Below are 24662 nucleotides of genomic sequence, written 5' to 3' on the forward strand. Positions count from 1 at the left end.
GTAGCAGGTTGAACCGCCCTGACTAACATGCGGACCTTTTGTGGCAACCCCCTCACATAACACTTGATTCTCTTGACCTCAGTGTCAACCATGTCAGGCACCAACCTAGATAGTCGGTTGAACTCCGTGGTATACTCACGATGCGTCATCATACCGGCTTTTAGATTCTGGAACTTCATCTCCGTTCTTTCAACCTCGGCATCTGCACAGAACTTCTTCATTACCAACTCTTTCAAATCTTCCCACTTCATCCCTTTGATCTCTTCACGGGTCTTCCTCTGCTCCACACTCTCCCACCAATACATAGCCTCATCTACGAATGACTGAGTAGCATAGCCCACAGCTTGGTCGGGACGGCATTCGCTAATGCGGATAACCTTGTCCATAGCGGTTATCCACTGGAGAGTAGCGATTGCGTCTCCTAAACCAGTCAGCTTAGGAGGGTCACAACCTTTGAAGGACTTATAGCTGCACCCACCTTGTCCTCCCTTCCTATCATCGACTTTCACAGACTTATCCCCACTCGAGGCCCCTCTTTCACCTTCCCCATCCTTTCTACCATCACCACCCGCCCCTTCAGCAGTTCGTTCACGGCTTCCAGCAGATCCTTCGGGATTCAGGTTCTTCACAGCAGCAACCACAGCCTGAACAATGGCTGCTTGAACTGCAGGGCTAAGTTGAACTTCTTCGTTGTTTTCCAGGTTTCTTCCCGCTGCGCTTCCTTCGGCTTCAGTGTTGGAAGCGGTCTCAACCGAAGGTTGCCGGACACGACGAGGCCTGCCGCGTCGTCCCGCGCGACCTCCAGCTCCTACAATGTCTCCAGTTCCAGCCATCGTAATCTAAAAGGGAAAACACAAACATCATCACTCAAGGAACTATCTAGTACAAGGATAGTAAGGCTAACAGGTAATAACAGTGGCCAGTTGTGATTAGCTGATCACGTTACTTTCCGTGTCCTATACACTTCCCTTTATGAGTCTATTTGTGCTGGTTCTACTTAAGCAGTTTGTCAGATCAAACAATCAATTATTCCTATCCCTGACGTTCACATATCTTTCTTTTCTCATTAACATATATCATTTAATCATACACCTTACCTTTACTGTTCTTGCTTGAGCAACACATGGCATTCTTGAACTGGCATCTTCTTTCCTTTCTTACTTATATCTCATACTCTGTTCGAGTCTAAGCATGTAGGATGCTTAAATCTCTCGAACTTTGCTCTGATACCAACTTGTAAGGCCCCGTTACCGGAAGCCCTACTTTCGCGTTGGATTTACTCATAAACACAGTTCTAAATATCAGAGTTAACTAAAACATTTACGCGGAATATAAAACTTTCATAAAACTTTGCATAATTCATAACTTGTCTCAAAACATTCTTTGTCTTTCAACATTAAAGCATTAAATTAAAACATCATAAGTCTTCAGATGCCAGACTCTCGTTCAGTGCCATGTGTCCCCTCAAGCGAGCTGCCTCATTCTACTCACCTGCGTGCATACTAAAAGTCAGCTACGCTGAGTGAGTTCTAGATAATCACATAATCATACCATTCACATAACATAATGTTCTTTCATTCATACTTTCATACTTTCATACTGTATTAACTTACTGTCATATCTTACGTTATAAAGAGCATTACGCCCTACATTCCTCGAGTATTATTAGGGCTCGGTACCCTCCTTCCTCGAGTATTATTAGGGCTCGGTACCCTCTTTCCTCGAGTATTATTAGGGCTCGGTACCCTCCTTCCTCGAGTATTATTAGGGCTCGGTACCCTCTTTCCTCGAGTATTATTAGGGCTCGGTACCCTCCTTCCTCGAGTATTATTAGGGCTCGGTACCCTCTTTCCTCGAGTATTATTAGGGCTCGGTTCCCTCTTCGTTACCATACAACCATACATTATCATTTCTTTCTTTTATTATCTTTATCACGTTCATACACGTAAACATACATATCATACTTACCTTACACCTGGCGTTACAACCTGACAGTACGTGCAATATCCGAAGATCGTTCACGTAACATCAAGCAATCATTCATACATATCATATCATTCACATAAGGCATACACTTATCTCGTAGGATAAGTGTATTAACAAACATATTGAGTATGCACACAGCCCCGAAAACATAACACATAAGGGGGCTAGAAACTCACCTGAATACGGTTACGTTCTCCGTTGATTGTAATTCCTTTCTTTAACTGGGCTCGGCTAACTGTATAATATTTACACATATCAATTAACTACTACTACCCGTTTTCAATAACTGCCTTAACACATTTCCCATTAGGTTTTTAATTCATTTTAAAAACGAACTTCGCTTCAGGCGAAGTTAAACCTTAGGCGAACTTGGAAACAACTTGGTTCTGGCTTGATTCGATCGAATAGGAACACGTTCGATCGAATAGGAACACGTTCGATCGAATACAACACGTTCGATCGAATACAACACGTTCGATCAAACAGGAACACGTTCGATCGAATAGGAACACGTTCGATCGAATACAACACTCATTCGATCGAATACAAAACTCATTCGATCGAATGAGTTGGAGACCATTCGGTTGCTTCCCTATTCGGTCGACTGGACTTGTTCGATCTACGCATTCGATCGAATGGACTGATTCGATCGACTGGTTCGATCGAATGAGTCTGGTTCGACTCCTTCAAGCTGGCGACGGAGAAACCCACGGGTTTTCCAGATTTTCCAGATTTTTGACCCAAAATCGACGTTTTTGACATGGAAATGCTCGGGATTGAAAGGGCTATCGATTCCTTGTACTTTTAAACACAAAAGCTTGCATTTTGACACCAAAACAAGGCGGTTTTTGACCCGAAAACTCAAGTTACAAAAACGGGAGTTTTTGCTCGATTTGAGGTCGAAAATGGTTATGAAAACGGATGATTTTCAAGAGGGACTTACCAAAAACGATTAGGAACAAGATTGTGGACTCGGATTTGTGATTCGAGAACTTTCTCTCTCTAGTTTCTCTCTCTAGAATTGAGAGTGTTTGGGTGTGGGAGTGAAAGGGAGTTGGTGAAAATGGTGAAAGTGTCAAGAACTTCCGTTTATATACTACGGGTTTGGTTAGGCTCGGGTTGGCTTCCTACGGGTCGAGACAGGCCGAGTTCATAAAATAACTAAGCCCAAGACCCGTTCCTTACTCGACATTAAATATCTAAAGCGTGAAATCACTAAACATAACTTTCTTTTATTTATCATTATAAAAATTTTGGGATGTTACAAGTCCCTTTAATGGGCTTGTGAGACCCATTATCACCATACCCGGCCCAATAAGGCCCAAACTTCCAATTTTGCAATCTTCTTTAAATTTACATAACAAATGTCCTAATACATTTTTTTTTCTATAAAATAAAGATATTACAAATAAACTATTTATTACATACCCATATGAATAAATAATTACAAAATTGCCCCTAATTAATTATTACAAACCGAAACTTTGAATAATTAATAACAATCACAACAAACATCCATTTGGTCTACGGCTCGGTCTAGTTTTAACAAACATAACCCGTTATGTCTTAGGAACCCGTTCCAAAACCCCTTGACCTTATCGGGCCTAGCCCAACCCATTTGGGCTTGACCCAATAACTTGATTATGGGCTTCGGCCCAATGAAAAGTCTAATGGGCTTCTGCCCATTTAACCAAAATGGGCTTCGGCCCATTTAACTTTCTTCCCTCCTTTGTTTTTCTTCTCGGTTAACCCATTAACTTAAAGAAGTGGGCTTCGGCCCAATCACATCCGAATTGGGCTTCGGCCCATGAACTCGGTTTTATATATATATTTTTTTTTGAACAAAGCCAAAAATAATAACAAGATTAAATACAAAAAATCATGCATGTTTATTTTTGTATAAAATCTTTCAAGGGGAAAAATATAAAACCGAAAACCCGAAGCTTAGTTTCCCGTATCCCGGCTCTTGATGCCATTTGTTGGGTTTCTATGGAATTTATAAACTTAGTTAACCATTTAACTAGTCACAATTAAGGCGGAAGCGTGAAATTTACAAATTAAACATATCTATCCATATGTGTATATATATATATATATTACAAGTTTATATGATATGTGTTCATGAACAACCTAGTTTATTCATGTCATAAGATTACCAATAATCTATATGTTAGAAACCCGAGGCAAGGATCAAGTAATACGGAAAAACTAAACTATCAAAGCTTGTAAAACTTACATTCTTAAACCTTTAAGAGATGTAGTTGATGGTTGAAGAAGATGATGATGTTGATGCTAGACTTTCAAAGGAAAATCCTCAAACGGAATATACCCCGAGCCTCCAACACACACCGAGCTATGTTAGGGAGCTTGAACACCAAAAACCGAGACCCGAGCCTCTTCCTTTTGTCTTGGCCGAAAACAAGAAGAAAGAAAAGAAAGAGTTGTTTTGGTTTTTGTTACTTGAAAGTTTTGATTGATGATCTTGATCTTTATATCATAATTCCATCAAATCAAAACATGGTGTTAGGTATTTTGGTCAAGTAACCCATACCAAATCCATGACAAGATATTGACCAAAATCATGGGGTGTGGGGCCCACCCAAAACCGGCCCCAAATATAATTTTTTTTTTTTTTTTTTATTTATTTTATACTTTATAAAATATAAAAACACCCCATCTTTTATAAACCATTTTATAAAAGAACACATAGTTAAATAATCATTCCAATAATAATTATTTGAATAAATAAATTAACCAATTAATTTATTTAACACTTTCAAGTAAGTATTCAGAAACCCGATTTTCTGAATGTATCGTGTTCTGTATTTGTCTCATAGATCTTATCTTAACAAATACATAATTGGTGTGTGTCTAACTCGTTATTGGGTATGACCCGACTTGGATCAAACACAATTAGTCACATTAACCTAATTATGTGTCTCGGGCATATGGTATTCCAACATCACCTAGGATCCATGAAAAGGATCGAGAACCAACATCATTTAATAACATGATTCATTTCATTGTTGACCCCTCAAGGGCCCACCCACAAACACCTTTTCTTTGATCTATTCTTAGTATTTTCAAGCAGTTAACGTGTTAAATATGATTTTAAAAAAGAGTTTGTAACCAACAAGAAAACATTGTTTGAATATCAAAAGATTTGGGAGAGTTCATGCACTAAAACACATTAGATGAGTTTTGTCACACCCCCATCTCAGGCCTAGAGGTGCGACTCGATAGTTGGTATCACATTTGTAAATAAATCAGAGTTGCGTGTTAATGCGGAAGACTTTAATAAACATGTGGATTTAAATTTAAAATATATACATTACAAAAGATGGAACAAAAGTTCCATATAAGTTTACTTGTTTAAAATCATCATATTTTAATAAACAAAATTATCCGAGCCATCGGATTCTTGAGCCATTCGTCCTTCAAGCTCTATTCTTGGTTACATACAAAATGTTATAAAAATACGTCAGCAAACATTTGCTGGTGAATATGCTGATGCAAAATATTTTCTTTTACTTTGTTATCCCTCGAGGGTTACGCAAGCCTCGACCCATTATGGCTTAGGAATAACAAAGTTAAAACATCATTTTAAACTCGAGTCTCTACACTAGGTCACCCCAGCAAAACACCGCAGCGTTTCGACGTACTTAGGTACCATAAATATACACAAGGTCATTCTCACTCGAACATACTTTGGTTCGGCCCATCGTGGCTGGAGGTCGTGACCAGGCGTGGTGCGATGTGTCCACCGCATTTAACCACATATGTAAGGATCCAGACAAACGTATACTACAGCCTGATGGCCAGGCTCATACTCTTATTTACAATGTTTTTAGAGACACTTGGCCTCATGAAAAGTTTTACACATAACACGTTTATTTGTTTGAAAACAAGTTTGTAAAAGTGGGGCGTATTTACCTTTGATCGGGATCGGTTTCCAACACCGTCCTTGCGTCTCTTTCTTGTTATCTCGCACCTATAGTACGAGTATAACTATTCGTTAGTCGGATATACAATCCGGCTTAAAACCTTTAGTCTTATTACCTCGATGAACCTTTAGTTCATTTCTTAATTACTTAAAAACCTTTAGTTTAAAAGTATTGTTTATAAACCTTTAGTTTATTATAAAAACCCTACGTTTCTTCTTCTTTAAGAAACGTATACTTTTCTTTATTATTTAAGAATACTCATTAAACTTAAATAATATTTATAACAAAGGAATATATATCTATCATCATGCGCACACACACACACACACACACATATATATGTATATACTTTCTATTTTTCTTTCTTTTCTTTTCTTTGTTATTTACTTTCTTTTTATAATCATCGAGTATAATTCCGACTTAGGGCATTAAGCCTTTAATATAATATTTTATTATATTCATTTGACATTACGCCTAACCTTGTTGGCGTTTTGGAATTCCTAAGGATTCGAGCAGCACTTCCACGCCACTTGATCAACCTTTCTTACGTCAAACGAAATCACCAATCTTTATTGCTCGTTGGCACGCTTCTCGAGGCACCAACACTTCAGGGCACGCACTTCGAGATGATCGTCGGGATGTAAAAACAGCACCACTTTCTTGTTCGGGATATCGTCGAGGAGTGGTACGAATATCGAGGTATGGCACGGGAATCGAGGAATTGGGCACGGTTTTCGAGGTTGATCCGTGGTACGAACTTCGAGGTGTAGTGAGATGTTAGAGAGAGAGATATAAACTGAAAGTTTGGTGTGGTTTGTGAAAACCCGGACCTTGCTGTTTATAGGCAAATTTTGGTGTCCCATCGCGGTACGCGACCGCCTTCAGGGCACCCGTCGCGTACCGCGACATAGCCCTGGTGACGCAGACAGTAGGTCAGCCACGTGGCAGACGGTGTGCCACGTGTTGACACGTGGCAGACGTCGTGCCACGTGTCGGGACCCATGGCGACCGGTGTGCCACGTGTGGACACATGGTGAAAAGGTGTGAGACGTGTCAGGCTGTACCGCGATGACGTAGGCTCAACAGCGATCGCGTATAGCTGTTGACCTCTTCTAGAAACTTTGACCAAGCCCCATCGCGATACGCGATGGGCTTGTCTTTTGTCCCGTCGCGTAGCGCGACAGGACAAGAAATCAGATTTTTCATTTTTAACCTTGGAGTTTGGATGTTGGCAGAATTAGTCCCTTAACTTTGGAAACTTGACATTTTTGACCCAAAATTCCCGTGATGTTACAAGTTTCAATACTTAAAATCGACCCAAGAAAGAACAATTTTTACAAATAAACAGTCATATGAATGAGCATTTTTTTGATTTTTTTTTACAAATAAACGACCCATATTGTGCAAAAATGTTCATTTTTGTATATTAAGGGGTTGTTTGGGATTCCTTATTTTACATCCTTATAGCTTATAACTTATAGATTATAAGTCGTTTGAGAAAGTTAGGTTTTGTAAGTGTTTAAGTCTTAAGTTACAACTTTGTAACTATAACTTATAACTTTGTAACTATAACTTATAACTTAAATAAGTCAGGTAAAATAAGGAATCCCAAACACGGGCTAAATATGAATCTTGTCAAGTCAACCCACAAACACTCTTCCTTTATTTATTTTGTAAGTGTTTGTCGATGGTTATCATGTTGATTATGTTTGTAAGAAATTTATTACCAACTATAAACATTCTTTGGAAATTTAAAGATTTGGGAGAATTTATGCACTTAAAACACATTAGACGAGTTTCGATACTTTATTTATATCGGTTATGCATAAAACATAACCTAGATATAATCCCACTTTACATGAATTGCATTTTTTTTTAGTTTTGAATTCTCAAGATTTAACACTGTGTGCAAAAAGAATCCCAAATTCATCATTTATCACACACCTTTTGAAAGATTCATTCATGATCCACTAGAAGTCTCCAAGGCTGATACATATGATGCACATACTAAGCAGTTATTGCAGAAAAATATCGAATATCGGTCAAGAACAATATATGAGATATCGATTATCGTAGTGAGATGTCGATGGGATATCAGTAATTTTAATATCATGTAAAATTCATATATATAACAATCTAACACTAATAATTCATTATAGTCTCGTACCATTAACAAATTAACCTTTTGCAAATCGCATAACACTAACAATCGTATCAAGTAATAAATGATTAAGACTTAAAGCACTAACATTGAACACTAAAAGTTGATAATTAAGACTTAAAACACTGATATTGTGAATATCAGTGATATATCGGTCAAATATTATTCCAATATCTGTCAATATCGTCACTATTATCGGTACCGATATTCTGAACCGATATTTTTATTTATATATCGCCAAGGACCGATAACCGATATATCACTAATATATCGATCATATCATAATACACATACAATCAATACCCATTCCCAAACTAAAGCATATTTTTGAGATTAAAGCAAAATAATAATTACATAATGCCAATGATTGAATAATTGTGTTATAACAACATATTCTTAATATGTCACACTATGAAATCATAAAAATTAATAAACAAATTATATTCATTATTATTCAAATCAACTGAAAACGGTCAAAAGAGGAACTTGTAATATGAACACCATACAACTATAAGAAAGCAAAATTAAAATCACCAAATTTAAAACCTAAAAATTCACAATCAAATTGCAGAAATCAAACATCACGTATTCAGATTATTATTATCAGCAATCTTAGACGCATCTTTACTCCTATCTCTGCAAAAAATTCAACAACATGATTAACAACAGGAGTGCAAACGTGCCGAGCTACTCAAGATCGCATCGAGACATGAGAATAAGGGTAAAAACGAGCCGAGCCGTGCTCACTCTTTAAAAAAAACCTGAAAATGAGCCGAGCTTTTCGATCTAGACCATGATCTGAATAATGCTCGATTAGTTATCCAGCTCGAGCTCAAACCTTGTGTGGGAAGCTCGTTTGGTGTATTCGTAACTCATTTCACATTGCAAAGTCGAGCTCGAGCTCACCTTTTGCTCATTTAATGTACTACACAAGCTCGAACCATGCTTAAACTTATTTAACTTTTTTTTGCTTAACATATCTAAAAGTAATTATAAACTTATATAAATTAATTAATTAATAAATAATAAACTAGTCAATCCAACGTTTGATAAAAGAAAAAGCTTAAAACAAGCCGAGCTCAAGCCCGAGTTCAGCTCCTTTAGAGATTACAACACATTAATGAATACATACGGTTACCTTTCCGGTGTCGGTGTCATCAGGAACTCGATAAAGGTCCACGGTTATCTCCGACAACCAAAGTCCGGGAAACAAAGTCTGATCGGAAAAACAAATCAACACAACAGTGATTATTAATTTATTCATTATCCATTAATTCATATATATAATAACAATGAATCAAATCTCACTTACATCTAATTGTTTCTGAATATACCGCGGTCGCTTCTTCGGCTTTCGCGGCAATCTCCGGCCAGTCATCGCCGTGAAATCCTCCTCCAATTCCCGCCGCGTAAGCGAAACCGAAAATTTCGCTTTGCCGGCGATGACGTCACCACCACCGCCACCGCCACCGCCACCGTCACCACCACCGACAATCTTATTATTATTATTATTACATTCAATTCTCGCCGGAGAAAAACTTTCTTTCCGATCATCACAATTTCCGTTGACTATATTATTATTATTATTATTAATATTATTATTAACCTTACACGCAGCTCGTCTAGTCCTTAAATTCCACGGCTTCTCGGGCGGAGACGCTGACGTCATCACCGTCGTCGCCGCCGGAGACGGCGGCGACTCGCCGGAAAATTTTCCACGCAAAATCGCGTCTTTCATTTTACCCACTTCCGTTTGGAAATCAAACATAAGCTTCTCTCTAGTGGCTTCAATCTCGCCGTCGCCGGCGCCGGCAACCGATTTCATTTTTTCCGACGAAGAAAACTTATTATTAATATTATTATTATTAATATTATTATAATCAGTGGATCGAAACCCACGTTCAGATTCATCTCTCCGGCGTGTTCCAATCACCAACCCAGTCTCCGGCGAGTTTTTCCGATCAGCACCACCGGCCACGTCACCTTTCGAATCGACCTTCATACACCTCAAAACCTTCTGATTACCCCACTTCAAACACGGCAAATCGAAATTATGCAGCGTCTTTAACCTATCCATCTGTTGTTCATCAGACGGCTGACGTTTCTCGCCGGAAAATACCATCAAAAAACCTAATTCCGGTCACGAGGGTAAAATCGTAATTAATCCCACCGCGAAAATGTTAATAATAATATGGAGTCAAGAGGGTGGAAGCAATTTAACGTTCGAGGTGGCAGGTGACTGGTGCTAACGTGCGCGTGGTGTGAGTTTTGTGCGCATATTTGGTGTGAGGTGAAATGAGAGGCGACTGGATTTCAAATAAGAGGTGTGGTTTCATCCGTTGATGGGTGTGGATTGTGTGATCTCAGCCGTTGGATTAAGTTTTTTGGTTAGGGAATTAGGGATTCCCATTAGTTTAATATTGTTGTTTAATAAGAGCATTCACATCTCATTCTCATCCTCGTCTCTAAAATTACATTACAAAACACTATATTTCTCTTTCCTGTTTAAATAAATAATACATTTTATACTTTTATCATTACAGTTTTTTCTCTCCTCTACTCACAACCAATCCAACAAATATTAAAAAATAAATAGAGGCAAACCAATTTCCCCAAATCTTTCCCCAAATTTACAAAAGATCATTATATTTCTCTCTCCACCTTATAATTTACACTCACAATCATTCAAAAACTACATCCTATAATTTACCATTCCCCCTCATATAATTATGAGGGATGGGATGGGAATGCTCTAAGGTTTAAGTTTTGGATGGGGAAGGATTGATCCATGTACTTTACTGTTATTACAACTATATCTCGAATTATCGTTATAATTTTGGTTAAAGTAAACTGTGATTTTCGCTTATATGATTTGTGCAAATATACGGTTTTAGTCTTATAGTTTCAAATTTGTGATTTTAGTCTATATGGTTTCTCACAAAATAAACCAAAGCTCTAATTCGCAAGCCATTTCACGTGAGGTGCTGAGATGTATTTGGAGGAAAAAATGACAAAACTACCCCTCACGTGAGGGACACGTTGATTGGTTTAATGATAAGACTTAACATGGTTAGTAGAGTCGGGCTTAATTGTAAGTGAAATGAAACTACATGGACTAAAATCACAAATTTAAAACTATTGGACTAAAACCGCAGATTTACACAAACACTAGGGATGAAAACCGTAGTTTATTACTTTTGGTTAACTTGAGATTTGGGTAGAAAAGATGGACTCGAATCGAAGATATATTCGACACCTGAATTATTTGTGACGAGTGTTCGATTATAAGATTAGCTTAAAAACAATTTTGCGTTTTGAGGTGGATATGATGGTAGGCGTCATCTATGTGATTACTCGTATGATATTGTATCCATTAACATGTTATAAGGTCTTAACACTGCATTTTCGGGTTTAAAATACAAGGAAAAGAAATGATAAGATTGGATAGAGGAAGACAGGAAAAGAAATTATATACTTAAAATGCATTCTCGAGTTAAAATAAAAGAAAACAAAAGAAAGTGTTTATTACATTCTTGAGTTAGATTGGAAGGAAAAGATAGGAAAACAATTTGTAACTTTACAATTATGTCCTCATAGCAACATGTAAAAGAGAATTAAGATAGGGTAAATTGATAATATGGTAATGAGATATAAACTTTCATTCACAATCCGACCATATTTGACAAGAAAGTTTTGAAGGAAAAAAGAGTTAACTTTTCCTTTCATTCTCTTTCTTTTCTTTTAATGAAAAAACTCAAGAATAAAAAAAGAAAAAATTTCTTATCTTTTTTTTTCTAATTCCTTAAATAAAAAACTCAAAACTGCAGTATAAAAGTTTTAATACATGGTGTGTGTTGAAGTTTTTAATTTGTTCAAGTTAATAAAATGGTAGAATTGTTGCAATTGTAAGCAATTGGGCATTTCAATATGGGTGTTGTGGTGAATTAGATATAATATTTTGGATAATGGTCATCTTAAGCATAAGATATGGTTTTATAACTAAGCATGAGACTCCAACTATATAATACGTCCCATACATTAAGAATTATTACTTACTATTTCTCTAATTTTATTTAATAAACATATACTTTTTCATGTTCGTATGTTTTATTTTTATTGGCATATTTTTTCATCATGGCAGCACCACTATCTATCATTTTACCACCATGGCACCATGTTATAGCTGATTAAATTGCTAAATCTAAATTGACTCCAAAGTGGTAAACTCAAAGGCTGAATGGGTAGATTAGGGTATATTTAGGTGCACAACATAAACCAACCAACTTCAAGTAATCTCTTACATTTATCCAATACTAGGTTATAAACTCGTGTACTACACGGGTCTGAGTACAGACAAATTGAAGTTAACATCATTAATTATGTTTAACATACATGAACAATCGCACATGATCAAATAAGAGGATCAACTAATACGTAATTAAAAGTTAGAATATATAAATAAAAATCATTTAGCAAAAAGAATACGGTAGTTCAATTCACCCCTTGTGGTGTAATTCCATCTAAAACAACTTCCTAGTATTTGGGCGGATCACTTAACGGTTAACAGTTAACACAAATAATAAATAAATACATATATATATATATATATAGAAAATGGTTCAAATAAAAAGAAATTTTTTTCTAGGAATGGTAAGAACCAATACAATTTTGACATTTGACATTAAAACCTATGGTGAAAGAATAATTTTAGGAAATTATGTCGGTTATAATTGTGAAAGAGTAATTCTAGGAAACTATGACGATTTTTGGTAATTTTAAATCTCAACAATTGATTGATATGATCCAATGGCTATACTTCTTTTTAGTATAACCCTTCCATATATATATATAAATATATATATATATATTAGATATGGAAGTGTTATACTAAAAAGAAGTAGTTTCCTAGGAAGACTAAGAATAAATCATAGCCATTGGATCATATCAATCAATTGTTGAGATTTAAAATTACCAAAAATCGTCATAGTTTCCTACAATCACTCTTTTACCACTATAACCGACATAGTTTTTTAGAATTACTCTTTCACCATAGGTTATAATGCCACTTGTCAAAAATCTATTAGTTCTTACCATTCTTAGGAAACTCTTTCTTTTTATTTGAACCCTTTTATATATATATATATATATATATATATATATATATATATATATATATATATTTGAATACTTTAGCTATAGATTTGGTTAGGGATGTTCTGTGTGATGTTCTTAAACGGGCAGGGATTTCTGCTAAAAAGGAGGCCCCTGCTAACTTTCTCACGGATCCTCTTGAAGGGAGGTCCACTTTACGACCATCTGATATTCTTATGTTCGGGTGGACAGGGGGGAAACACGCCTGTGTGGATCTTACAGGAGTGTCTCCTCTTGTTGGGCTCAGGGACCGTGGGTTTGTTGTGGGTCAGGCTGCGTTGAAGGCTGAATCGGGCAAAGTTGTTAAACACGAGAAAGCTTGTTTAGATAATCAACATGTCTTTCTACCATTTGCCTTTGATACATTTGGTTTTCTGGCCCCAGAGGCTGTGAAATTTTGAGTAGGGTTCAGCGCGTCGTATACGGAACCTCTTCAGCTTCTAGGTCCCAAAGCTTCGTATTTAGCATGATTGACTTTGCTATTCAAAAGGGGGTTGCGACGCAGCTTGTTGCCCGTTTGTCTGCCACTCTATTGTAATCGTTTTATAGTAAATTATAATGAAATGGTTCTTTAAAAAAATGGAAAAACAACCAAATACTATATCATAGTGCTATAAACTTAAAGAGGTAGAAAAGAATAACTAATATCCTAAAAGACAGTTAGATTATTAATTGATAAACTGCATTACATGAGGAATTTGTTTTCATAAAATTAAGCAATTAAGCAGTACATTAACATGTAAAAATGTATGTTTATATTCACCGAGGGCAAGACCACCATTTGCATAGTTGTTTCATAAGCAGATTTTGTGCTTAACATCAACTCGGAAGACTAAAAATTGAAGTTAAGAATAACAACATGCATAGTGACGGACTCCTTTTTTCACAGGTTGGCTTGAGCCAATACACTTATTGACTCATAATAATTTTTATAATCATCATGACCTAGGTATGACCCCATTTCAAAAGGATCACACCAGGGCCGGCTCCGAGAAAGCATTGGGCCTTAAGTAAAATGAGTACTTTATTGAGTTTAAACAATTTAATTTTTATATGAGTTTACTTGTTTATATTTTGGGTTGTGTAAAAAGCTTTTATATAAAACTATGATTAAAAATGTCTCAAATGAGACTAGAACCCATAACCTTTGGGTTGAAAGTAATACACTTTACCACTAAACCAAGTTAGTTGTTATGTAATTAAGTTTAATCATTAAATATACATACTGTATTTAATAAAAATACATATAATTTTTTTTTAAAAAAAATCGGGCCTAGCGAGGTGTCGGGCCTGTAGCCGTCGACCACCCCACCACCCCTCAAGGCCGGTCCTGGATCACACTTGAGGCTTTGTAGTGATAATATATACTTGTGATTTTTGGCCCCGCATTAGAAGCATTTACAATAATTAGCAAGTTATATGATCGTTAAACAAAACCAAAATGGTTTCAACCCTATCCAATGTAGGTCTGGTGATGCAATAAATTAAGAAACCTCCAATTCATTGTTGGTGATCCATTCAAAGAATTTGATTTCACAATTCCAAATTTCCATTCTACCCTTCAACACTCAAACTGCCATTCTACCCTACAACCTGCAACACCAGTATGACACTATTACTAAATATTTTATAATAATATTGCTAATTATATAATTACTAATATGCTTAAAAAAATGGTCTCTGCATGAAGAAAGTTGATAATACTTGAAATGATCATAGTGAAAATGCATGTAATCACGCACCAATATCAAACATCACCTTCTCTAGCAAGAGAATGAAGTCTGGCTTGTTTTCACACAAGCCAAAAGCAGACGCTATTTGTCTGAAACTGTAAATTAATTAGAAACATGCCAATCACAAGTTAAAAACAAATGTAAGTTAAAATATTAAAAGAATCTATTCTCTTTAGGATGCCCATCATCTATTACTATTTAACAACCTATAAATGCATGTTATAAGTGTCAAAATAACATATAAAAGAACGATCCACATTCGGTGGAAAAGTAGATGTACACCGGTTATAGAGAGATTAAAAGAAGTATATAAACACATATAAACTATTTACACAAAGATATACATGCATCTAGATATACATTAAGAAACAAAGATGCATAAAATGCATACCCGAACCATGTTCAGTTAAATTTTGGCATCATTCTTAACCTGTTGAACAACATTGATCCTCAAATCCCTAACTTCAACTATGGTGGAGGATCAAGATAACATGAACACTATATTATGAAAGGCGATTAATTTTGTATGAGTCTCCCAAATACATTCTGTAACTTTCAATGAAGATGCACAATGCATATTCTCTTTGTTTTTTATATTAAAAGAATCTTTTTTACAAATGTGAATCCATATGACATGTCCACGTAAAATTTCTTTTTTTTTTCCCGCAAAATAGTGAGCAGCCATGACTTTCAGTTCGATTAATTGTGAAAGGGTAAAAGTCACATATGAACTTGTGTGAATGATTTATTAAAAATAACCTTAATCTAAACAACGACACGTGTACGAACCCCGAAATACCTCAATGTCCTAAATCCTAACACCATAATTGTACAATAAAAGTGCGTCAAACATAAGTCTCGCAAAGCAGCGACTGTAAATGCGACTCCAAATTAATCTCAATTTTTAACATAAAATGAGATGTATATTTTAAAATTTCATGAACAGAGTCCGAAAACCTTAATAATATATTGTGCATCAGAGTCCGAAAATATATTGTCTGCAAATTGAAAATAAAACCAATTATTATAAGTATGATTGTTTTTTTATGAGTCACGGCCACATTCATCTGGCAAAGTCACGGCCACATGTCAAATTGATAATTGATAATATTAATAAAAGGATATCTAGCAAATTCACCAATCTAACGACCTTCATAGAATATTTACCGATTACTACAGCAAAAAAGATTGATTTGATTGAACCTGAATTAACTTGTGATGTGAAGGTGAATCGTTCGAATCCGATTGTAGCTGCGAATCATAGTGAATATGTGAATCCGATTACAAAGGTTTTATAGTTACCAGTTTAGACTTTGCGATGCCAGACCATTGAATAATTAAAAGGGATTACAAAGGTTTGATTGAATCTGCTACTGCTAGGATTATAAGAGATGAATTAATTTGAAACCGATGTATATAAATCGCGATGGTCAGATGTAAATTTGAATTTGAATGATTAATGAAGTATACTGTTGGATTATATTAAAATTAATTAAATAAATTTAAAAATTGACATGTGGCGGTTTGAAGGTTTTTGGTTAATTATAAAAGAAAGGTTGTTTGAAAACCCACTGTCTTATTAGATATGTAGATGTAGATGTAGATTTTATGATTTGCCGTATCAAAAATGAACTTTTGAAGATGGCAACGCGTAATAAAGGTTAGGTGAATATATTAGTTTCAATTACTTGATAAGTTTGTAATACCTTTTTATTATTTGTTAAGATAATAATTCTCGTAAAAAGTTGTGATTTTAATAACTATGCTATCTATTGTGGCTAGTGTGAAATGAGTGTGGTGCCCCCACCAAATCAGTAGCTTGGGCGCGGAAGCCACATAGGGACGAAGAGGGGTGCCATCGAAAGAGGTGTGAGGCAACTAGCGGGTTGGGTAGGTAATTGTATTTTCTTTAAATTAATAATTAAATATACAAACCGATAATTTGAACTATTTTGAACCACCGCAACAATTCACATTTTACACTATCACAACATATTTTCCTAAGAATATTGAATTGTGAAACCCCCTGATGTGTATCACTATATACATATTTTTTTCCCACATTTAACGGGTTTATGTTGCAAATCAACAAGATTATGGTACTTGTTCGTTCATATTGTAGATTTGTAGGTTTGGATGGTGTGTTGGGAAAAGTTTGAATGAAAACAAGACGATAAAAGTGTAGGACATGACGAACTGAAAAGGCTGAACACATATGCATATAGAATCCAGATAGATCATATGGTCCAAAATTTTGATATCTTGATCACCAAGGTATTTCACTAGCCTATGAACATATCGTACAACCGGCTGCTCTGTCTACAGACCGTACGCAAGTCATGGAAGCCCTAAAACACGCCTATATAAGGAGATGACAACCAAACTTTGAAAAGGTACACTTGGATCGATTGGAGACGACCAGAAATGACCATAGGGTCATATTGGTGGGCATTAGAGCTTAATTGAAGACATTTTGAAGCCCATATCAATAACACGCATCCAATTAACGTGCTTTACACTATAATTGGCTCGGTTTGGTTTTCTTCTGATTTCAGCCATGAAACCAACTAAGATTATTATGTTATTGATTACGACTATCTAAACTTAAAATACCATGTAGGTTCAGATTATTCTTGGCTATGCTTGAGAATTCTGTTTGATCATATTATGAACCTAAGTTGATTTTAGGAAAGTTATGACTCTTCTCTCTTAAATTTTGTATGAAGTATTGAACTGACTGCCTTTATCACCTTTTTATGTGGTTGTGTTGATTATATTGTGTACATGTACCATGTGTGTTAATATAGCTATATCTCTAGGTTGAAAATCTCGATTTGCAATCTAGGGCTCTATACCATGGACAATTATTAATAAAATTGATGATAAAAGTGGTCAATCAAGCGAGCTACCTTGTGATTAGATATGAATAACAAGATACGAGTTTGTTAGGGTATTCTGATCTAGTGGTGGGTTGATTGTAAGCGATACACATTGTGCATTTAAATTCTATCATGATATCCATCTATTTTTTCTTTAAAATGATTTTAAGGTTTTCAACTAAATTAATTAGGTTAAAATCGTTTCCACCATTGCGAGTTACCTACTTTACATTTCAATTCACAAATCTCCTACAAGTCCAACTTGCCATATTGCCCACTTACTAATACAATAAAATTCAGTTACCTGAAGATAAAATTTAAGAAATAAGATTATCGTCAAGCTTTATAATTAGTCATCTAGCCAGCAGTGATCTTTTAGTAGTCTGTCGGGTTTCAAACTACCCATGGCGTAATGTCTAACGGACTCTTCCCAAAGGGTTATCGTTGGTAACCACCTTCATTGACATATTGCCGATTTATGTAGATTTTGGTGGAAGTCATTCGTTTTGAAATGACCGAGTGTTAGATGGCTAGCTTGAAATCTAAAGATAACTAGATATGTAGCGAAATGAGATGCAAGAATAGCTGTTCATTACATATTTATAGTACATTCAAATTAGGATATATCTAAATTTCGAATAACAATAATATTTCCTAACTCTAGGACAAGATGCAAGAGTAAATTTCGTATAGCTTGTAATTCTATATCGTTTTCACATGATGAATAGCATTAAAGACAAGAGTAATGATGTTTTTGATGTAGAAGATGAGATCGAGAATTGAATCAGACAAGTAAACGGGAGGCAACCTAGAAACTAAATTCAAAGATGTCACACAATTTTGCCGTTCATAGATTCAAATAGATGTCACATAAATACATAATTCAAATAGAAAGGTTCATGTAGACGAAAAGAATGGTGTGAAACAAGTACTTAAGTAAATTCACAATCAACGACCAATATTCTAAATAAAACAAATATTTTGGAAAAAAAGGGATAAACTTCAAAATAGTCTTTAGTAACGAAAAAAAAAATATGTTACATTCAAAGAATATTTGCTTCTAAAAGATGATCATATTTAAAAGGAGTCAATTGCATATGCATCACCAAATTCGGTAAGCAAGTCTCCTACCTTTAAAGCTTAGGCCAGGGTGAGCCAGCAGCTCTGTAGGTACCGGATCACCAATGCTTTGGCTCTATGGGTGCCGGATGATGGTTGATGTCACGTTGGTTTGCATGTTACGCTGTGTCGGCTCAAAAGGAGTCTAGTCCACCGAAAGAGCTTAGGTGCCGACCTCTGATTTTGTGTTTTTAGATGTTATTATATTTGAAAACCCGAAAGTGACTATTTTGTAAACTTTTTTTATCAAGATTACTATTTTGGAGATTTTCCCTAAAAGAACATAACATAAAGATTTTCACATGAATATTACAAAGAACATAACATAAAATTTTTCACATAAATATTACCATCAAATCAGCAAAGAAACAAAAATTAACTAGCAGAATAATCGAAAAAAGAGTTGAGGACTTGAGGCCATACGTTATCAAAGGTCAAAGAAGCAGATGAGTAAGTGTAAGGGCTGGCTACACTCAAAAGGATAAAACTAAAAACAGTTTATATAAATGTTGGAAGCTAAATTTATAAAGAATGTGTGAAATGAATCAAATGATAAGATTATAGATCATGTCACATACATAACTACCATACTGTTAGAAAAATCTTAAAATTTTGGGCTCCCAGGCGCTGTGCGGATCCCTACTCTACACTTGCTGCTGGTTGGCCTTGGACCAAACGATAGGCCACCCAAAGTGTTTACCCAAATAAAACCTGGGTTTTCACCGGAGAACCCAGGACGCCAATGGCTAACCCATGGTTGGCCATATTTTTCTTACTGAACCATTAGCAGAAATCAGAATTAAGTGGAATGATAGTGGAATACCTGAATTCTTGAAATCCATATGTCACACCCGGCCCTGAGCGGCGGAAACAGCCGGGCGCGCGCGAGTGGGGATTGATAATTAAGCACGGGCCATTGCAAACATTCAAAGATTTTCATTGCGCATGAAATGTTTAATACAAATACATTACATTGTTTAAAGATTACATAAAAACATCCAAGTATAAAAACTGTTGAAGATTTCCACGCCATATCCCCTTTGCGCGGCGGGAACAACCACGCGCATCAAAGGGATAGAACTAAAATCTTCCAAAAAGCTAGTTTTAGATGTTCAGCGTGAGGTGCTCTAAGTGTGACTCCATGCGCTACCTAGTTATCTCCTGAAAGACACGTAAAAATATTTGAATCAGTATAAACTGAGTGAGTTCACAAGTTTTAGTAACTTGATAAATCGTATTTGCATCATAATCATTCTGAAACATAATTCTGGTAGCATCATTAAAACACACGCTGGGTAAAACATAGTTCTATCAACATATTCTGATAAAATTGTTCCGCGGTTTACGCGCGAACATTTCTGGGAACTGTGCTCGTCTGTGTAAGTGGCGCTGCCACTACGAGTGAAACAAGTAATACTGCCCCGCGGGTTACGCGCGGACACTTCTGAAAAATCGTGCTCGTCTGTGTAAGTGGCGCTGCCACTACGAGCGAATAATACCGTCCCGCGGGTTACGCGCGGACGTTGTGCCGGAAAACAAGGCGCTCGTCTGCGTAAGAGGAGCGACCTCTACGAGCGGGCTCAAACCCATAGTACTGCCCCATGACCATACTAGGCACTCGTCTGTGTAAGAGGAGCGACCCCTACGAGTGGGCGGATCAAACCAGCAGTCCCTACCCTTAGAGTTCCAATGGTAAAGTGATCACTTACTCGAATTCTGGCGCACATACATCGTAAACCATAGATAACCGTTTGCATTGCTCATCATGAAACATAATTTAAACACAATCGTTTGCATAACTTGTAAGTATAACATGATAAATCGTAATTTAAGTACGTGTCCCTCGCCCCGAAAACAGTTTAAAAACAGTGAAAACAGCGAGAATAGGGGCTGTGAGACTCACCTGTGGTTCTTGTTAAGGGATTAATCGAGATTCGGGTTTTCTTGGTGTTGGCCTCGGAATCGAAGGTCTAGAATACGATTAAATAACAAGAAGTATATATATTAAGATCAAGAAATAGGAGAATATAAGGGTTGGATAGTAGGTCTCAAGGTTATATTCTCGGCTTACCTAGTAACAGGATCGGAGCTGGAAACAACGGATGCTTGGGAGAGGATTAGTGCAAGTTTGTAATTCTTTGAAGTGTGTTTTGGTTGATAATTTAGGTTACAAATTTATAGGCAAACTCAAGGGAACACAATCCCAGGCTTTAGGGGATTGAAATCTTTTCATATCTAGGTGTAATGATGATAAAGTATGGAAATTATTATTATTTATTTAAGAGTGGAGTGGTGGATAAAAGATTTTGATTTGATTTGGACAGAACATGCAGGTCTGGGGTTGGTGAGAATAGGGTGGCTGACAGTTGACCTTTCATGTTACAGTGTGCTTTTTCAGGTACTTTTGTCAGTGTACAGTAAAAAGTGGAAAATCTCTGAAACACGCTACTGTTTCCTTTCGGGCGGGAGTAATCTCCTTATAACTGGAGAAGACTAAGTGTTCTGCGCGTATAACTTTGTGCGCATAGCTTTCTGCGTGTAGGACATTTCTTTGCTGCGGGTAGATACGTAACCTTCTCGCAGTTAGGGACATTTGAGTTTCATTTGTAGATTCTCCAGGTGGTCTTGGTATTTCAACATAGTGATCAGTCATGTTGAAGTCAATTCCATCTTGGAGCTTCAGACAAACTAGTTCTCAACGTTCCCCGCCATGCGGGGAGGTTAGTTCCCTTCCGCACGCGCATAAACGATGTAGGATGCACCCGCCTTAGCATTATGCGGGATGGTCAACCCATAGACAACATAACGTTAAGTTACATGAAAACATAAAGCCAAAACATTCACGCATGGCGCATATAACATACGCTCACGCTGGTTCTTAACATGGTGCGCTCGCGCAGGGCGCACATAACAAATGCACGCGCTGACTAACATGGCGCGCTCGCGCAGGGCGCACATAACAAATGCACGCGCTGACTAACATGGCGCGCTCGCGCAGGGCGCACATAACAAATGCACGCGCTGACTAACATGGCGCGCTCGATATTTACAATCACCTAATTATTAGGTTGATTACTTAGTTTATAGGATTAAGAAATTTACCGGGTGTCACATTCTCCCCTCGTTAAACGAATTTCGTCCCGAAATTTAGGAGACGTTGCTGGCAGAAGCCATGCTCTGAAAGAGGTGTGGGTATTTCTTGCGTATCTGGTCTTCTCTTTCCCAAGTGAACTCAGGCCCACGCCTCGAGTTCCATTGAACCTTTACTAACTTGATTTTGCTTCTGCGTAACTTTTGTTCTTTCCAATCGGTTACTGCTATAGGTTCTTCTACGAAGTGCAGCTGTTTGTCGATGTGAATCTCTTCCAACGGCAAAATCAACGTTTCGTCAGATAAACACTTTTTGAGGTTGGACACATGAAACGTATCATGAACTCCACTGAGTTCGGCGGGTAAACGGAGTTTATAAGCAACCGGACCGACCCTTTCCAGGATCTCAAATGGTCCAATGTAGCGCGGATTCAACTTTCCTCGCTTGCCGAAACGGGGGACTCCTTTCCATGGAGAGACTTTCAAAAGTACTTTATCCCCTACCTGAAACTCCAATGGTTTCCTTCGCACATCTGCGTAGCTCTTCTGTCTGTCGCGTGCTGTCTTAAGGCGATCCCTTATCTGAAAAATCTTGTCTGTTGTTTCTTGGATCAACTCTGGACCAGTCATTTGCTTGTTACCCACTTCAGCCCAGCATAGTGGGGATCTACACTTGCGCCCATACAAAGCTTCGAACGGCGCAGCCTTAATGCTTGTGTGATAGCTATTGTTGTAAGAAAATTCAACCAATGGAAGATGAGTATCCCAGCTACCTTCGAAATCGATTGCGCACGCGCGTAGCATATCTTCCAATGTCTGGATTGTTCGCTCGCTTTGCCCATCCGTTTGGGGATGATATGCCGTACTCATGTCCAGACGAGTACCTAAAGCCCCTTGTAACGATCTCCAAAACCTTGATGTGAACCGACTATCTCTATCAGAAATGATGGACACTGGGACTCCATGTTTTGAAACTACTTCTCGAATATACAATCTGGCTAACTTTTCCATCTTATCGGTTTCCTTGATCGGCAGGAAGTGCGCTGACTTAGTTAGCCGATCTACAATAACCCAGATCGTGTCATAACCCCCAGGTGTCCTTGGCAGTTTGGTGATGAAGTCCATAGAGATTTGTTCCCACTTCCACATGGGAATTTCTGGCTGCTGAAGTAACCCCGACGGCTTCTGGTATTCAGCCTTTACCTTTGAACACGTCAGGCACTTACTGACATACGTCGCGATGGCGCCTTTAAGATTGGGCCACCAGTACAGCGTTTTAACATCTTGGTACATCTTGTCTGCGCCAGGATGTACGGAATACCGCGTCTTGTGAGCTTCGTTCAATACCTGCTCGCGCAATCCTCCCTTGAGAGGGACCCATATGCGGTTAGCGAAATATAGATTGCCGTTCTCTTTTAGTTCCAAATTCTTAACCATACCCCCAAGGCATTCGTTTTTAACAAACTCTGGTTTCAAGGCTTCTTGCTGAGCGTCTCGGATGCGGGTAGAGAGATCTGCGTGAATGGTCAACCTTAGAGCCTTGACTCGTAGCGTTTTTATTCGCTCCTTCCTACTTAGCGCGTCTGCTACCACATTCGCCTTTCCAGGGTGGTACTTGATTTCACAATCATAATCGTTCAACAATTCAACCCATCTTCGTTGCCTCATGTTTAAATCCTTTTGATCAAATATATGTTGAAGGCTCTTGTGATCCGTAAAGATTACACACTTTGTACCATAGAGGTAATGGCGCCAAATCTTTAGCGCGAAGACAACTGCTCCAAGTTCCAGATCATGCGTTGTGTAGTTCTTTTCATTGGTCTTGAGTTGGCGCGAGGCATACGCTATGACTTTGTCTCGCTGCATAAGGACACATCCGAGTCCTTGATGTGAAGCGTCGCAGTAAACGACGATGTCATCCGTCCCCTTGGGCAGAGACAAAATTGGCGCACTACATAACTTCTGTTTCAACATTTGAAATGCTGTTTCCTGATTTTCGCCCCAAACAAACTTCTTGTCTTTCTGAGTTAGCGCGGTCAGAGGTAGAGCTATTTTGGAGAAGTTCTCAATGAAGCGTCGATAGTAGCCAGCTAGTCCTAGGAATTGCCTCACCTCAGTTGGGGTTTTTGGCGCTTCCCAGTTTTCGATGGCCTTGACTTTGGAAGGATCAACGTGTATTCCTTTCTCGTTTACAACGTGACCGAGAAAATGAACTTCTCTAAGCCAAAACTCACATTTGGAAAACTTCGCATACAACTTTTCTTTCCTCAACAATTCCAAAATCGATCTCAGGTGTTGCTCATGCTCGGCCTTGGTCCGAGAGTAAATCAGAATATCATCTATAAACACAATCACAAACTTGTCCAAGTATGGTTTGCACACGCGGTTCATCAGATCCATGAATACAGCCGGCGCATTAGTTAGCCCGAAAGGCATCACTAAGAACTCATAATGGCCGTATCTAGTTCGGAAGGCTGTTTTCGGCACATCTTCCTCATGGACCCTAAGTTGGTGGTATCCGGACCGTAGATCTATCTTCGAATAATAACTGGATCCCTGCAACTGGTCAAATAAGTCGTCAATCCTCGGTAAAGGGTAC

The 24662-nt window shown here is 37.5% G+C and overlaps 1 protein-coding gene across 2 annotated transcripts; it reads right to left on the minus strand.

Annotated features, from left to right (window-relative positions):
* Nucleotides 1–8533: 8533 nt before the first annotated feature.
* On the minus strand, nucleotides 8534–10381 carry LOC143570221 (uncharacterized). 2 transcript variants are annotated; one of them, XM_077055924.1, is made up of 3 exons: nucleotides 9404–10381; nucleotides 9220–9307; nucleotides 8534–8702 (listed from the first exon to the last, which is right to left on the minus strand). In XM_077055924.1, exons 1-3 carry the CDS (start codon nucleotides 10211–10213, stop codon nucleotides 8695–8697), a joined length of 906 nt encoding a protein of 301 aa, XP_076912039.1. In that variant the 5' UTR covers nucleotides 10214–10381; the 3' UTR covers nucleotides 8534–8694. The 2 variants fall into 2 exon arrangements, with proteins under 2 accessions (XP_076912039.1, XP_076912040.1); XM_077055925.1 differs by having other exon boundaries at nucleotides 8561–8727; nucleotides 9230–9307.
* Between the last annotated feature and the right edge of the window lie 14281 nt (nucleotides 10382–24662).

Source organism: Bidens hawaiensis, unplaced genomic scaffold (assembly GCF_021521415.1).
Source record: "Bidens hawaiensis isolate Kalapana, Puna unplaced genomic scaffold, B.hawaiensis_p1.1 tig00024849_1, whole genome shotgun sequence".
In the NCBI taxonomy this organism is placed as follows: Eukaryota; Viridiplantae; Streptophyta; class Magnoliopsida; order Asterales; family Asteraceae; genus Bidens; species Bidens hawaiensis.